The 17207-nt window shown below is 35.5% G+C and overlaps 3 protein-coding genes and 1 non-coding gene across 5 annotated transcripts in view; 3 read left to right on the top strand and 1 right to left on the bottom strand.

Annotated features, from left to right (window-relative positions):
- The window catches only part of LOC116140458 (protection of telomeres protein 1b-like), a 93795-nt gene extending 85681 nt beyond the window's left edge, over positions 1 to 8114 (top strand). The window contains exons 1-10 of one of the 2 annotated variants that reach the window (XM_031426080.1): positions 928 to 1084; positions 3039 to 3175; positions 3840 to 4029; positions 4504 to 4568; positions 4735 to 4823; positions 5599 to 5880; positions 5989 to 6065; positions 6225 to 6286; positions 7220 to 7372; positions 7637 to 8114. In XM_031426080.1, coding sequence (XP_031281940.1) covers positions 961 to 1084; positions 3039 to 3175; positions 3840 to 4029; positions 4504 to 4568; positions 4735 to 4823; positions 5599 to 5880; positions 5989 to 6065; positions 6225 to 6286; positions 7220 to 7372; positions 7637 to 7852 — 1395 coding nt within the window. In that variant the 5' untranslated portion in view covers positions 928 to 960 and the 3' untranslated portion in view covers positions 7853 to 8114. Of the gene's footprint in view, positions 1 to 927; positions 1085 to 3038; positions 3176 to 3839; positions 4030 to 4503; positions 4569 to 4734; positions 4824 to 5598; positions 5881 to 5988; positions 6066 to 6224; positions 6287 to 7219; positions 7373 to 7636 lie in introns of those variants that run through there. The other variant, XM_031426079.1, reaches the window with a different exon arrangement.
- Positions 1181 to 1275, top strand: LOC116140559. Its single transcript, XR_004129648.1, has one exon. It is a non-coding gene; the product is annotated as a small nucleolar RNA snoR113 (small nucleolar RNA).
- Positions 8115 to 8334: 220 nt separating the features above from the next.
- Positions 8335 to 12079, bottom strand: LOC116140545 (ERAD-associated E3 ubiquitin-protein ligase component HRD3A). Its single transcript, XM_031426168.1, has 6 exons — positions 11551 to 12079; positions 10904 to 11395; positions 10401 to 10616; positions 9733 to 10056; positions 9394 to 9636; positions 8335 to 8829 (listed from the first exon to the last, which is right to left on the bottom strand). The coding sequence occupies exons 1-6, from the start codon at positions 12064 to 12066 to the stop codon at positions 8608 to 8610; spliced, it is 2013 nt and encodes a 670-aa protein (XP_031282028.1). The 5' UTR covers positions 12067 to 12079; the 3' UTR covers positions 8335 to 8607.
- A 368-nt stretch (positions 12080 to 12447) lies between these two features.
- LOC116140482 (vacuolar protein sorting-associated protein 26C-like) lies at positions 12448 to 16689 on the top strand. The gene is made up of 11 exons (XM_031426108.1): positions 12448 to 12555; positions 12680 to 12772; positions 12907 to 12971; positions 14073 to 14127; positions 14626 to 14715; positions 14860 to 14944; positions 15040 to 15135; positions 15389 to 15573; positions 15658 to 15746; positions 16326 to 16425; positions 16496 to 16689. The coding sequence occupies exons 1-11, from the start codon at positions 12502 to 12504 to the stop codon at positions 16538 to 16540; spliced, it is 957 nt and encodes a 318-aa protein (XP_031281968.1). The 5' UTR covers positions 12448 to 12501; the 3' UTR covers positions 16541 to 16689.
- The last annotated feature ends 518 nt before the right edge of the window (positions 16690 to 17207 follow it).

The raw sequence follows: 17207 nt of genomic DNA, 5'->3' as shown, positions 1-17207 counted from the left end.
TGCCCTTCAAAGTTTCAATTTTTGTTTTTTATAAATTTAAAAATTTCTAAAAAACCCCTTAGGTTTGCTAATTTAATTAAACACCCCCATATATAAAAAGTTTGTTAAATGACAAAAACACCCCCACCACCCAATGCCAGATTCCGGCCACCATCGCCGGAATCTGGCCGGAAAACTGCATTACGACNGGATACCCTGGAAAGGAACCGGAACCTGCATTTTAGGTTCTGGTTCCTTGAATTGAAGAACCTGCACTGTGCGGTTTCGGTTCCGGTTCCCCCGAAAAATGCAGGGTACCCGGAATCGCTCACCCCTAATGCTACGTCGTGTGTCAAACATATCCTTAAGGACAACTTAGTCTTGTGAGTGTACAACTTAGTCTCGTGAGTGTATTGGATATTGCGAGTGTATTGGGCGAACCAACGAAAAACTTGTTCCCAAATGTATTTAGGATCTTATTTTCCTCCATATATTTTGTTGATATATGCTAGATCCACACATATGGTAGGTGAGTTCGTAAAGGTATTATCCACTTTGGGTTTTAAGGCCGGCACAGTTTTGTCTTGAAAAAGCATCTCTGGATAGTGAGTGTGTTTTTGTGCTATATAAGCGACTAAGGCCTCCGTCTTATAACCGATGTGAGATTTTGACACCAACATATTTGTTTATGAATAATTCAAAGTTTATTATTGTTACATATAACTAAATTTCTAAATCCTATTTTTGTAGATTAAAATTATTTTGGAATCACAAAAAATAGTAATAAAATATATTTCGAAAACCTGAAGGGGCGTCTTGTAATTTTGGATAACCTGAGGGACTGTGATATTCTGCCGGTTTATATTTTTAATTCAAAATTTCGAATGCTCTTTTATTTAATTCAAAAGCCCAAACGTCTCCTTCATTGTTCCCCCCGAAAACCTCTCGCCAAACCCTAATTTTTAATAGACGCAGAAAGTGATGGACGATAGAGACGAGTATAGGTTTCTGAAGCTAAACGATGCCGTTCTTTGTATAAATAAAAAAGTTAGCTTAATCGGCGTTATTCTGGAGGTTGGTTGCCGTAAGGAAGACCAAGGCTCCGGTAATCACTAATCATCTCTTGAAATCCTTCTAGTTAGTTCAATTTTTGTTCATTTTTAACTTAACTATGAGTGTTTCGAAAACGAATGTTTTTGGCTGGCTGTGATGACAAAAAGGCCGGACTTACGGCTGCCACTAATTGTTTGGTAGTAGAATGATTAATGCTTCTGTAAGGTGTACGTGCTGAGCCAGTTGATTTGATTTATTTACGTTTGAATGATTTTTCTGAAGTTTTTTTTTTCCTAATTCTAAACAATAATTTTTCTTAAGGTTACTTGCTTGGCTGTTTTAGGTCTCCGTCTCCTGTCTTTTAAGTATAAATAAATTTTAGCAGTTGAAAAGATAATGCGAGTGTATTAAGAGGGATTTGGTTCAAAAATGTTAGATTATTAGGAATGTTAAATTATTTTGGAAGATTATTGAAAATTTTTTGGAAAATATGTTTGATTAGTTGGTGGGTATGTTATATTAATATGTTTGATTATGGGAAATAGATTGGTGATTGTCTCATTTTTAAATATTAATATAATATTATTTTTATTATTAATTTTTGAATAATTTCTTTTAACCTCCATTATTTCAGATTTAGTTAAAATACCCTGTTTATATAAAATTTTAATTTATTACAAAATCACCCCCACCTCCTACCGCCACCGCAAAGCACAGCTGAAAGCTCCGAAATTCCCCATGAAAGGCTCACCGTGACTAAGAGGCTCTGATATGGCCATTTCTAGCCATATTGATGGCCAAAAACGGCCATATCAAGCCAGATTTGGCCGAAAATGTTCCGGTCATTTTCAGCCAGATCTGGCCCGATATGGCCTTTTTCAACCATCAATATGGCTAGAAACGGCCATATCGAAGCCTCCTGGAGCCTCCCACCGAATCTCATTCTTTTTTAGGGACTCTGATGACTTATCGACGACGATCCGTAGTGGTTGGCCACTGTCGACGGTGGTCGTTGGGTGACAGTGGTGGTGGTGGCTAAGTGGCAGTGGTGGTCTGTAAATTGTTTTAAATATAAGGATATTATTGTCCAAAATTTTAGTTAAATAAGGGTAAAATTAAAATAGGATATTAATGTAAATTTATTTTAAAATGAGGGCATTATTGTCTAAAATTTTTATTAATAAAAGATAAAATTATAACAAAAAAAGATAACCCTGATAATCTTAGAATACCTAAGAAAACGGAGATAATCAGATTACCTTCAATATTACTAATAGTAACTACTATTGATATTTGAAGATTACCGGAATCTTATATTATTTGACAACCAAACGTGGTAATCAAATAATATAAGATGACATTATCCCAATAATCTTACATTACCGTCAACCAAACGCCCCTAAGTGATATTGGGTTAGTATTCTTGCTTGGTTGATGCTGGCTTCTCTTGAGTTTGTTGAGTTTTGATGATTTCATTGTGTTACGGGGAAAAAAAAGATTTAAAAGCTTTAAATATCACAACAATTGATGTGTAAGATCTGTTTCTTCTTGAAAACAATTATTATTTGTGCAAAAAAAATATAGATATTTGTTGATAAGGACATATGTACATCGCGATGTAGTATCTTATGTTTGAGTCGATTTCTGAAATGGTCAAAAGAGGTTTTGTCTTTTTTGTTCCAAATTTTACTTGCTGGTAGTTTAGATGGGTCAATTTTGGGCTTTTATGAGAAGTGAATGTATCAAATTGTAAAGAGAATTATACAATGCCCAAAACATTCTTTTCTATGATTTGATTGCTGAGACCAACAACTTTTGCGAACAGTTCTACTCGTAAAAACTTTTATTAATAAAAATGCCTTCTGCAAAACTGTACTTGGACTAGTCTTACCGAACAAACTTATTATATATGCTTTAACTAAGCACTGGTTGCTCTACTGCTGAGTTTGGAACCTTGGATTTGTGTCATCTTAGTTTTTCACCAAGTATATATGTATTATTTGCAGATAGCTTTTATGCACTAACAATAATTGATGAATCATATAATGAAGCTGGGATTCCAGTTAATTTTTCCACTGACACTGTGGAAAAGCTACCTCGTATTGCTTCTATTGGGGACATTATTCTGCTTTCTAATGTCATGGTATGATCTGATACTGACTTACTTTCTATTGGAATATAACTTTCCCAGCGCTTTTCTAGGCTTTGCTTCTTTTAATGTTAGTATTGAGATACATTTTGGAACATGTTCTCCACATGTTGTGAGTTTCATCAGATCCTATTTCATTTTCATGTTGGGAACAATCAATACTTTGATGAAATTCTTAGAGCATTTGTTGGTGAAAGATGAACAAAGAGAAGGGGAAAAGGCAATAAAGCAATAGGAAAGAGCGAAAACCTTAAACTTACTTTAAATTGCTATTTATACCAACCATAAAACTGTCAGGGGAAGACGATTAGTGAAGAATATTCCCAAATTTGAGATTAAAATTGATGTTAAATGTTAGCTATATGCTACATTGAAGACAAAAAGTGGATAATTTTAGGCAATGAAGCTTTAAGGACTTTGTTGGTTATGACATAGGCAGATTCTGTTGTTCTATGGGTATTGTTAATATTATTATTGTGAACATTACTGATTAATTTCAACATGCATTTTGCAGTATATTGCGCATTAGATTAAATATCATATTGGTTTGTATGGTCACTGTCAATCCATATAGCAATCTTTTTTTTTTTTTGTGTATTTTTCTTGGAAAAATAAATTTTGGCTAGAATGCTTTAAGTGGGCAGATATAATTCTGCAGATGAAAACTGATGACGGCCAAGCATATGCTTTGTTCTACAAGAAGTTTTCTTCCTTTGCTTTGTATGAAAGGAAGGATGGTGAAGACATCCTTCCTTACCAAGTTTCCGTAAGATTTCACCCAAGAGAGTTCGACAAGAAGCTTATAGCAGGCTTGAGAAAATGGTTTCACAGTTTTCAACTTAAGGAAGGTTCGCACGACAATATGTATTAATGGACAATGATTTCATTTTTAATCATATTGATATTTCCACCAGCAAGCTATATGTTAAATGCTATAATATGAAGATGCTAACGAAATTAAAGCTATCAGTTGATTTAAATAAGAGAATTATTTGTGATTTTAGTTGAGGAATTCAGTACTGTGTCCTGGATGCCTTTTCAATGAAATTCTGGAAAAATAACGTTTTCCATGTAGTTAATTGTGCTTCAAAAAATAAAAGAATTGGTACATGCATTATTGACATATAATGCCCATGTGTATCTATACCGCAACTACCAATGGCTATGGTATTTATAATATTAACTAGAATTAGTACTTGCATTATTGATGTCTGATACTTATTTTCTAATGCCCTTGTTTTCTTGTCATAGTGCCCTGCTGCTAAGTTTCAGATCATGCTTCATATTCTGATAACATGTTTCAAACTTTTTGTGCTTGATAGATTTTTTAAACTTCACGTTGTTAAAAGAAATCAAGGAAGGTCAGAGCAGTAATTTGGTTTGCAAGGTGGTTCAATCATATTTTTTTATCCTTATATCCAGTTAATCAGTTGTCAAGAATTTAATCTGATTTATTTGATTGGAAAAGTTTCGTGCTAAGTCTGTTATATTTCATTTTTGTTTAATGCAAACTACTGATCAGTTTTGTTCCAATTTCTTTTTGCCACATTAAGATACTTCATGTTTGTGAAGTTGCGAAGAGTGAGTGGATGGCCTTTGTTTGGGATGGAACTGATACTTGGCCTGTCTGTATTCATTCAAAGTGAGTTGATATAAGTTATTTTTCCAGTTTTAATAGTCACTTATTTACCATATTTTTAATGTATATGAATTGTGCATGCGTAAAACTCACATACTCAATTACAATAGTTGCTATTAGAATTTGTTTTATAAACTTAAAGTTTAGGGCTTATTGAAAGAAATTAAAAGGAGAATATGAGGTAAGGAGGGGATTTAGGGGAGGGAAAATGGGCAATACGAGGAATAGATAGATCGAACCCAAGTTGGGTTTCAGAAAGAGAGGGATTGGGAAGAGGAGTGACTATTCTTATAATAATTTAATTTTCCAAATTTTCACTTTTCTTACAATCCTAATTTTTGGTTTCTAGGGTTATTAATCCTGAACTTATAAAAATGACTTCAACTTATTGCTCTGTTAAGAAAACCTAAAATTAGGTTCGCAATGTTTACATTTTTCTCTTTTTTATCCACTCCTGAAAATACGTGAAATCCCATTGTGATTTGACTTGCACTACATAAATATGTAGCATAACTATTATCTAATCTTTTCTTTTCAACATTTTGGTGAATAGTTATCTTAATTGTGAAAATGATACATCCATCCTCGTTCTTAGTAGATTTTTTTTGGGTCTTCTTACAAAATAAGTTAATTCATCAACGAACTCTTTCAAAAGCTACTTTCTTGACTACAAATGTCAGTTAGAATGGTGGTTGCTTTATAATTAATTTGTATCTTTGGTATTAAATTTTGAATATTTTCTGAAAGCTTGTTTTATGTTGTTAACTATGAACCTTAGGCTAGAAGATGAAATGGAGCACGAGCTTCCATTACAATTGGAGCCCTTTCCTTTATCAAAAGATATATTGTGTTCATTTCCCGCCGTTGGAAGTATCTTGAGATTGATCATAGACAAAGACATTGAAAAGCATATCCTTCACTTGCTAAACACCTTTAAATGGGTAAAAATGTTAAACGTGCATTGCAAAGTGAATGCAGGGTTATGGTGTGGTGTGTTGACACACTTCACAAGGCTAAGTTATTTGCCAGATGAGGACTGTCTCATATTGGAGCGACAAAGGTTTATTGTACTTGACTATTTGTTTCACAAATGTCCTTATTACTGACATGTATAAGTTTGATATAATAATTATTGTTTTATATTTGGTATCATGTTTATATTACTCAGGTCTTTTGGTAAGCGAATGTCAATGACATATCCCCGGTTGCCATACTGGTGCTTTCCTTGGACTTCAGGAGTTACAGGTTTCAGATTTTTGTTTTATTAATGATTACATTCTCTGTCTATTTGAATTTTGAACTTCTTGGTTGTTTGGCTGATTCAGTCTCCTGGAAACTAATCTCTATACCCAAAACCTCTGTTATCATGATGATGTTTAACTATGTCTTTCTTTGTTTTATCAGAGCTTGACTGTAATAAACGTGTGCCATTTGTTACATTGATGGATGTTCTCACGCATTCAGAGGTATCATATCTTGTATAAAGTTTTTTTTTCCCTCTTAATATTTCAGAAATAATTTTCTTTATCTTTCTACTTATATCCATGATAGATGTAAAAGGAGGTGTTTTCTTTTTCTTTGTTATTTTGAACTTTGCTATGGAAGACAGGTTCTTTGACGGTCAAAATTTGAAGACAAACATGATTATGCTGTATACTAATTCTCGTCTTTCTTAAACTATCTCCTTGGTCCTTGGCTGTCAATTGACTTGTTTTCCACTGACTCTATGTTATGTTTTTCTGTATATTGGTTTCAAAATTAGCTCTCATTTTAGCTCACTTAGCTCACCTTGCTAGTTCTTCACTGTCAGTAAACCTTCATCTAAATTGTTTGCTGTCATGGAAACATTTGATGCATATTAATGCAGCTCTAGAAGTTAAAGCTTTAAAATCTTTTGCAGAACAAGGGTGTGTGTATGGTATATTACCACCTCACATTTGGCGTTTTTCATTTCCCACTATTTTGGATTTAGAGTATTCAAATCTTTGGGAAGTTTAAGGATGAGGAGTTTGAGTTCCTTAGCAAAGTTTGGAACAGCTCAAGGAGCCCCTTATAATGGGCAGTGGGAAATGACTTGCAAAAGGGCACAGAAGTCATTTCCTGATAGGTGAAAGACAGATAGTGTAGAAGGTAGAAAGGAAGAGGTATGTAGACAAAGTTTGTGTCGAGAAATGTTCCATTTAACAGAAAATCTCTTTCCCAAACAGAAGCAGAAATCTTTTTGTAAGGAGGCAGCAAGTTTTATTGATAAGAGATTTAAGCCTTTCTAGATCATTTCATTGGCATGGATTTCTGTTGGCACATACATGCTGTAGCCTGTTGAAATGGAAAAACATTTTGCTTTCGTGAAGTGATTTAGGGCTACATACAGCCTAATGGCACTTAATGCATGACGACAGGTGACCGCTAAATACAGGTGCATGGTTCGAGTTGTTGCTGCATTTCCCTATCGAGCTGAGGATCTTCGCTGTAATCGTGGGAGTTATGGGTTGAGGCTCACCCTAGAGGATCCAACTGCACGAATCCAAGCTTTTGTTTATGCCGAAGATGGGGTGAGCTCATCTTTACCTCCTAACTTCATATACATTCATAAATTTTCCTTTATACTCATTTCGGGCATTTCTCAGAGCCACTCACGGGTTCCTCTTACAAGTTCTTTTCCAACCTACCTTTTCGAATGACATCTATTAACTGAAGTCCTTACAATCTTTGCTTTGAAACTGCATATTTCAGTGTCTTGTTCTGCGTTTCCAAATTTTTTTTTTTCTCAATTTCAATAGGCGTCTCTTAATTTTATAATATTTAATCCATAACAGGAGAAATTATTTGACGGTTATCCCTCCATCGATATAGTGCAAAGAAAGCTGAACAAACTGCTTGGAGTGGTAGTAACTGATGATGGCATGGTAGATAACAGCGCTCCCAGAAATCCGCCATGGGTACAGTGTTGTCTGATGTCTTATTACATCGACAAAAATGACAAATGGGGAAGCAGAAACTACAGAATCTTTATGACCAAAATCGTGGATTAAGGTTTGATCATATCATCATCAGTGTCAGTGTTAAAACTGCTTTCATGACAAGTGCATTTTTTGTCGTAAGAGTGAATGTTATAAATTTTAACTTTCGTCGAACCTAGGCTGCTTTATAATGTAGCAACGCACAACCAATCAATCTGTACAAATCATGGTAGCGTTTGTGTATATATATTACTTACATTGCCATTGAAAAGAATCGTTGTAACTTTCTGTATAAAGAAATTGCAGGGGCAAGTTTCTTTAGGGTTTATTTTGTTAATGCCTTAATGGTTAAATGTTTGCCTTCTATGTCTTTTTTTTAATTATATATATATATCTTTTATGAGAATATGTTCATCCTTAAATGTTCCTCGAGCTGAAAAAAAAAAAAATAAAAAAAATGAATTTATCAGCGTAAAGAATCAGCAGAATAACTGCTATGACCTGATCTAGCATACAATCATTCTAAAGGCCAAAAAATTGCTTTTGGTATAAAATAATTGAAAACAATAACAACTAATCAGTAATCACAAGAAGTTGTATCTTTTACAACACAAATTCCCCTATAACAAAATCTATGTTAAAATATTGTTTATCTTTCAGATTTCGCCTGCCAAAAGAAGACTTCTTATTCCTCCTTGCTTAAGTTTTCTTATCTATGGTACACTGTAAGAAGCTCTTTTTACCTAAAAGCTACAGAAAACCTTCATTCTGTACATCATGTGAAAGTTTCCATGGTTGGGAAGGCCCAAAACTACCTCTGTTGTCGATTAATGGATTGCCCGAGGCGCATGCTCATGGTGCTGGTTTGGCAATACTACCTCACCAGCAGCCTGAACTGCATTCCTACGGTGCCGATCACGAAGATATAGGACGGTAAGAAGGCAGAGAAAGAGAGTTAGTATTGTTGCATTTCCTTCTTCCAAGATGACGTTATCCACCCATGCCTCCACTTTTGGATAGACTTCAGGCAATGAATCGATTATGTGAACCTAATTAAGACATAGCATATCAGTTAAGAGACCCGAGGATAAATGAAATATGGCTGAATCTTTTACTATTTTTATCAATAAGAAGCTTCTGAGGAAAAAAAAAAATTTAAAGAAGCAAAAAAAAAAAAAAAAAAAAAAGAAAACCTGCACATTCTGTTCATCAGAAAATGAAACTAATAAGAGCAAAATTGAACTCAATGAATTTCAAAATCTGTAGGAGTACAAGCAAATCATAAACAGTAACACGACTTTGGTTTATCTGCTATTTACTCATATAGAAGGCAAGGAGAACCCTTTTGCTATCTTATCCACTCAGATATCTAATATTGGTAAGATATCAAACTTTTTTCCCTTTCCAAAATCTATGAAGACAGAATAACCATTAAACTTTTCAAGATTTAAATCTAAGCAGTTTATGTGTTGAACCACATAATACTAATGGCCTTGGGCCAGAGCCGATCTTATCAAGCAAATTAAACTGAGCATAACCTGAAAGTGTGCTTTAGTGTAACTTTTTTACTATTTCGGAAAAAGCAAGCAAATAGACGAGACTAAGAGAATCACCATGAAACTGTCAGCATAGTTATTTCGTATCCACAAACTTGTGAGGGCAAGTGTAACAGGTAACTTTGCAGCGGGATCATTCTCTAGGGCCTGATCATAGTAACGTTTGGCAAGATGAAGATCGAGTGGAAGTCCCAGCCCATGCTCATGCATGTATCCAAGATTGAACATGGCCTGTGCATTGGCTTGGGAGTTGGCATGCTTGTAAGCCTCTGCTGCACGCTCATAATCCCTCTCAGTTCCCTAGAAAATGACGGCAAAATTAGAGTTATGGAAGCACCAGATGCAAGAATATAAAACTCTGAACCTAGAGCATGTCATTTATGTTTAGACACTTACCCGACCATAGTAATATGCATCCCCAATCAGCAAAGCTGCATGTTCATTACCCTGTTCAGAAGCTTGCCACCACAAAGAGTGAGCACATTGATGTCTTTCCACATCAGTACATAAGCCCGATTCTCCCATGCACATGCTTCGTTCTCCGTATTTGTCAAGGATCCAGGCAGCATTACTTTGTGCTACCTCATAGCCTAGCTCAGCCATCCTTGCATACAGGAAGTATGCCTTACCCACATCACCTTTCAAGTATGATTCAAGTGCCCATCTAGACAAGGAATTCCATGGTCCTCGTTCCGCAACTAGTTTGTACAATGCAGTAGCCTGTTAAAAAGTGAAGCTCAGATGTGTTGGTATACTGATGTACATGCACTTCATAATAAAATAGGTCTAACAGTTTAGAACCTATCTCCATATAAAAGTAATGCTCACAAAGAAGCCATGCAAAGAGAGAGAAAGAGACTCAAATTATCATTAAACTAAGTCAGTGACCCAAGCAACTGCAAAAAGCTATTAGGGCAGGCCACCAACCCAAGTGTTTCAAAGTAAGAGAAAACTGTATATGGTACAGTTAAAAGAAAAGGCACAAAAACAAGAAATGCTTTAAGTATGAAGACAAAGTTCATCTAGAAACAAAATAAAATTATGCACAATAGCACTAAATTTACCGTTTGTAGATTCTGCTTAAGCCCCACGCCTGTGTGGAACATTTTTGCCAACTGGTAAAATGCCTTCTGGTGAGCTGCATTGGCAGCCACAAAAAAGTATTTGCATGCTAACTTCACATCTCTCTTTACACCAACCCCTTTAAGGTACATTACTCCAAGGTTATAATGCCCGCTAGCCTCATCATTATCAGCTGCCTTCTCAAAGCACTCTTTTGCCTGTAGTACAAAGAATTGGTTTTCATTCTAAACTCTTCAAATAACTCTTAACAGAATTTAAAGAACTTAATCAATATAGATGAGAGCAAAAAGGATACTAACATTCAAGCAAGAATAGTGAAAAAAAATTTGCTGATGCTATTAGTAGGATTAAATCTCTTTTGGTTAGTTACTCCTAAATTCAATTTTATATGAAGCCAACCCAAGAGTAATTATCTCAGACACTAAAGAAATGCACTAGAAAACTCAAAATGTACAAAAATCACTACAGAAGCAAATGAACATACTTTGGTGTAGTTCTTCTTTTCCACTCCATAGCCCTTGACATACAAATACCCCATTCCATTATACGCCGAATAAAGCTTCTGTCTAGAAGCAAGTGTCAGCCATTCAAGTGCCTTAGTGTAGTTCCTTTCAACACCAGCTCCTCTTGCATATATCTCTCCAAGAAATTCCATGGACTGGGGTTCACCCCTATCCGCAGCCTTCGAAAACCATGCCAATGCCTTGGCACGATCACGCCTCAATCCTCTCAATCCAAAGTAATAAAACAACCCAACTTTGTACATTGCCCCGACATTCCCTTTCTGCGCCTGATACTCTAAAATCTGAAAGGCCTCGTCGTCCTCCCCTCGAGACTTCCTTAATGCCCCCTTATTCTCTTCAGCTCCATTATGAATCCTAACTGGTTCAATCACCGGTGAATCCTTTGAAATCAAAAAACTATTCACTGCTATCTCAGCTAATTCAGCATATAATTTAACCGCATTCTCATGCATCTGCGACCACAAAGAAAAATTATCAAAACAAAGATCGTTCATCACAAAAAAATCAATCCAAATTCTTTCTGATTTCAATTCTAGAGCTTGAACAAGCTTAAAAAACATAAGAAAAAAAAAAAAAAAACTCGAACGGCACAAAGAATTCCCCTCACATCTTGACGCAAATACGTGTATGCTAAAGCCATCTTCGATTGAATGTTACCACCTTCAGCAGCAAAATGATGATACATAAAAGCCTTGGCCTTGTTCCGCTCTCGCATCATTCCCATTCCGTACAAAAACGCCAAGACCGACCGAGCGTGTGGTTCACCTTCATCAGCCGCCGCTTCAATCTCGGCCGTGGCCTCCCGCATCTTCCGCTCGTCGCCGTCACTGACAGCCGACATCATCTTTGCGACGGTGGAATAGTAGCTCCGATTCAGCGCGTCCGGGTCCATCGAAGGCTCGAAGATGGGGTTCCAGGAACCCGGATCGAGATTCTCCTCGGGCTCCGTCTCAGAGTCGCCGAAGTCGTCCCAGTCGGCCGAGTCGTCATCCTGAGGAGACGGCGGCGTGTCCTTGATGTCGTCCTGTGAAAGGACGAGAATGAAGGGCCGCGCGTAGAGGGAAAGAGGATACAGAGTGAGAATCAGAAGAGTAAAGATTAGTTTTCTTGAGATGAGTCGCATTTTTTCCTTTTTTTTTTTTGGGGAGGGCTGCTCAAGTGGAAGAAGAAAAAGGAGGAAGAAGATGGGTGCCGCTGAAATCGGGGATTTTTGGGGAAGAAGAAGGTTCAGGTAGGGGTAGATTTGGTATTTCAATGCCACGTAAAGTTTTGTCATCTGACCAGTTATATTTTGCCACGTGTTAATGTCACTTAAATTTTTTAATCCTCCAAGGTTTGTTTAGATCTCAAAGACACCCCCTGGTTTACTTTTCGACTTTTCGTTACAAGTTTCCAGGGGTCTTATTGTATCTTTTAAACAATAGTGGGAGTGGTTAGGATTTAAAACCCCATCTGTACTGTAAGGTGATTTTACTAAAATTAAAAGAGGGCTAAATTGTCAGAATTCAATCCATATAGAACTGAATTTGAAAAAGTTCATCTTCTTCCGCAGTTGAAAATGCCCAGCATAGAGCTGAAGCTCTCCCGATTCAATCGTATATATCAACCATCTGTACGCGCTCTTCCTCTCTCTATATCTCCGCTTCTTTTTTTTTTTTTTTTTTTAAAAAAAAAAATAATTTATTTATAGTTTTTAAGCTTAGTTATATAATGCTGCTGCTGTAATACGATATCAGGATTTTCTGGAGGGCAAAATCTTAATAAGGTCATCTTCCTCCATTTCTCACTATGGGATTGTCCTCACCCTCAATGGATCGGTCAACTTGCAGGTAGGCTTTCTTTCATTTTAGAAAAGTTTCAGCTACGTTTCTTTGAGTATTCAAAATTGCACTGTTTAATTTTCTCGGAAACCAAACGGAACCGAGCCTAAGCTAATTTTGATATTCACTGTTGTTTTTTGAAGGTTCGTGGAGGATCAGCTGGTGTCATCGAGTCTTTCTATGGTGTTGTGAAGCCTATTCCAATTGTGTAAGTTCAAAGTTTCTTTTTTTATTGTTGAATTGTGCTTCATTCATGGTTTGCCAGTAGCACTTGTAAAATTCCAGTATATGTTATGATTTGATTACATCGCTGAAACTAACCAACTAGTTAGAAGTGGTAATTTCATGCTTCCAGAGCCTTAAGAAAACCAAAGACACATAATTAATCAGGCGTAGCAAATTGCCGAATTGTCACAAACCTTTTTAACGTTCTAGTAGTTACATTTCGTGTGTGTTACGTGTGCTTATGAGGCGTTGTTTCCGAGGACTGTCATCGTTGATTTCAGCATCATGGTTTCACTACAGATCACCCTTTTGTTATTAACCATGGTTTCTGAGGTCTTTCAACTGGAAAACTCTGAATTTTCATTATTTATGTGTCCAAGGATTGTAGCAACTGTCAACAATTTGCTTCTGTGAATTTGAATTTTCATTCAATTTGTTGAAGCTTCTTTTTAACATTTTAATTCAGTAATTTCTTACAACCATCAGACTCACCAGGCCTATGATCTTGGATAAACTTAAGGACTTCTCAATGGTCCTGTATCTATTATATTTTTGAGAGAAAGGAAGCTTGAGACTACTGAAACTTTTGGATTTGGAGTTGGTTATCTTTGGTCTCTTAGAGATGTAGGAATAGACTCTGATCCTGAGTAGGATTAGCATTAAAGCAAGCTCTAATCTAGGAAATTTGGTGTTGATTGATGTGGCTTCACTCTTTTATTTTTCTTTTTGTATGTTGCTGGTCAAACTTGAACAGAACTGAAACTTTCCTGTCTAAGCTGGAGTACTTTTGGGTAGTAAAAATGTGTAATAATGATTGAACTGGAGCAAACTTGCTCCATATTCTGTACCTTTCTATGTGGCTGGACTGTGGGCTGATTTATAGTGTATATCTTATAACATCAGGTTATTGACTGTTACTAAGTTTGGTTAGTACAAAATTGGAGTGTTACAGTCATAATCATTCTTGTCCAAGTTTACTATTGGCTTTGTGTTTGTGTAGGATAACTTTTATTTTTATTCTTCTTAAATTCTTTAAAGCTATTTCATCTTTCTGTTGTTTTATATTTTCGTGACTTGGAAACAGGAAGAAGAACATTGAGATCAGAACTTCTGGGAAGATTGGTCCAGGCACAACAGAGGTAGAATTTCTATTAGAAATTTCCTAATTGTAGAAGTACAGATGTTTTATTCATACTGAGAATAATCTAATTGTAGTGATGTTTATACAATCTTATAATTGTAGCTGATGCTAGTTTATTAAACTTAGATGAAATCTCTAATATTTCAGAACTGTTAATAAGCATTTTAGCTTTCTCTGTGCAGTTGTGTATGTCCTCTGTTGTGTGAAAAACCTCTTCATTTTCCTAGTCTTTTCAAATTAGCTTTTTCCATTTCTAATTGTTTTCTTAAATTAGACAGTTCTCTCTGTTAATTCTCTGTTGGGATGAGAATTAAGTCTTGTTCCCTCTGTTTTCAGTCCATGTCTATTCTTAATAGTTGTTATTATACTTCAATAGACTTTAACCTCCTTTTGCAAGGTATCAGAACAGTTTTTTTCCTCACCTCTAGTTTCCCTTAAGTATTTGCAAAATAACTATTCCTTCCTTTACAGTGTACACATTTTGCTTATTTTGCAGATACCATTTTCCATAAATCTGAGGCAGCGTGGAGAAGAAAATTTAGAGAGGTTCTATGAGACCTTCCATGGAAGGAATATTAGCATCCAGGTGAGGTTATTTCATGTCACACAGGTGAAAAACTTCACTTTGGACCCTTGCAATGAGACAGTTGCGGGGGAATCCTCACTTTTTCCCATCTCATGCCCTATAAATGTTTTACCAAACATTGACGATTAATGAATCCTATGTTAGTATTTGATAACTGTAGACGTAATGCGGGGATACCTACATAAATCGTTATCTGCAACGCTGGAATTCATTGTTGAAACTGATAAAGGTATGGACTTATATTTACTTTTTAAAAAGATTTTGAGAAATCTTTTATATAATTCAACAATATGGGCTTTGTCCTTCCTGTTGTTATGCTTTCAGCTGATATTCTTCAGAGACCGATTTCTCCTGAGATGGTTGTCTTTTACATTACTCAGGATACTCAGAAACATCCGTTACTCCCTGAACTAAAAACAGGTCTGCTTCTGATCCCATCTTCTGCACATACACTGTCTGGTGACTTTTGATTTTAATTTAAATCTTTGAAGTAACCTTTCTAATCATAAATTGGAATGTATGTTCTCTACAACTTTTATTGGAGATTGCATCATATGGAATTCCAGCTGCAATGCATTTTGATGTCTTATTGATGCGGTCTTCTGAAATTTTAGAATTGGGTTTGTATGATAATGACATGATTCTGGAACTGACAAGATGTATGGTTAAAAAGGTGGCTTTAAGGTGACAGGAAAAGTGTCAACTCAATGTTCTTTAGTGGATCCTATCAATGGAGAGCTAACCGTAGAAGCATCTTCAGTTCCTATTCAATCTATTGACTTGCACTTGCTCCAAGTAGAGTCAATTCTTCTAGGGGAAAAAATTGTAACTGAAACATCCTTGATACAGACAACACAGGTTTGCCACATTCCACGTCTTTTCAGAAATTTTTTAACTCATGTAATGTTTATTTGACATCCTTGTTTTTGTATTGTATACTAGATAGCAGATGGAGATGTTTGTCGTAAAATGACTCTGCCTATCTATGTGATACTCCCCCGTCTTCTGACTTGTCCAACTGTTTTTGCTGGGTGAGTTGCTAGTTTAGCATGGACTTATCCTTTGATATTATTCTTATATGTTGTAATGATAGCTGAAATACATAATATGGCTCTCCTTTTTTTTTCTCTTATCCTCTATATTTCAACTTGTTCAACTATTTTAGTTAAGTTACAGTTTGACATAGATATTTCCTCTATATGCTTGTTTGTTTTCATAAATAATTTGGTGTTTATTTACTGAATGAATGAAAACCCTTAGTTAATTTGGTGTTGTCTACTTGATGAATTCTTTCTTACTATTTTCTACTTAGCTGAAAACCAACAAAGCATCATTCAATTTGAAGTACTTATGTGATGTTCTGCAGCAATAGCTAATTAGATGTCTGTTTTTCAGGTCAAGCTAGCGATTAGGTTTTATTTTCCTGTTTAACGTTACTCTTTCTGCTAAGCCTTTTATATAGTTTCTATTACTATTGGCTGCTAGTGAAATGTTAACCTTCTGCATGTTATCATCATCAGAATTTTTATTTCCTCATAGTAATGGTATTATTCAAACTCCACATTTGTAATGGTTTGAGTTGGTGTTTTCTTTGTAAATGTTATTTGTAGTCCATTTTCGATCGAGTTCAAAATTTGCATAGTTATCACCTTTCAGTCTGAGCTCGCCAAATTACATACAAAGTCTGATCCTACAACTCCAAGACTCTGGGTAAGCATTCTTTAAAGTATTTACGATAGATGGAAACTACTTATAGCTACTGAAACTTCACAAATTTCAGCTGGCCATGGAGACTCTACCGCTTGAACTTGTCCGAGCAAAGTGAGACGATGTGTGCTAAGCAAGGTCAAAGCTATCTATTCATAAAACTTATTAAAACTACCATCCTAAACAGGCATAAGGGCACGATGCAAATCCATTTCTGTTGTGCATTGTTCTGGAAATTCGAGTCCAGAATTGCAGTTTGTGTGTAAGCTGAAAGAGTGTTGAAACTTCAATGTGCATGTAATTCCCAAATTACAAATGGGAACGTCATGTAAGTCGATACAAAAATTGAATGTATTAGAATCCTGAATGTCAAGAAAAGAACGTAATAGGTTTTGGTATTTTTTAGTTTGATAAAATATAGAATTTGTTTGTAAGAACTTGATTTTATATATTGCATTGTTAATTACAATCATCTACTGCTGAAAAAAAGATCTTTGAAATGAGAGATTATCATACACTACCTTTAAGTTTTTCAAATTCATCATTTGGATAACAACTTTTATACTTTTTATCATAAACTATCTTTGAAGTTTGATACTATATTGTAGTTTACAGTAGATGAGTTAAATGATAACTTTGGTCATCTCTAATTTGTTTTATAAGAAAATATTTTACAAATCAACAGCGTGATAGGGTTAGGACAAAAAGATATTTGTGATCAAATTTTTGAACTTTGAAGATCCATCTAATAACATTTGATAAACGAAAGAGAGATCCATGATACA

Source organism: Pistacia vera, unplaced genomic scaffold, assembly GCF_008641045.1.
Source record: "Pistacia vera cultivar Batoury unplaced genomic scaffold, PisVer_v2 Contig373, whole genome shotgun sequence".
Taxonomy (NCBI): Eukaryota; Viridiplantae; Streptophyta; class Magnoliopsida; order Sapindales; family Anacardiaceae; genus Pistacia; species Pistacia vera.
This window is presented reverse-complemented; position numbering and strand designations above follow the sequence as displayed.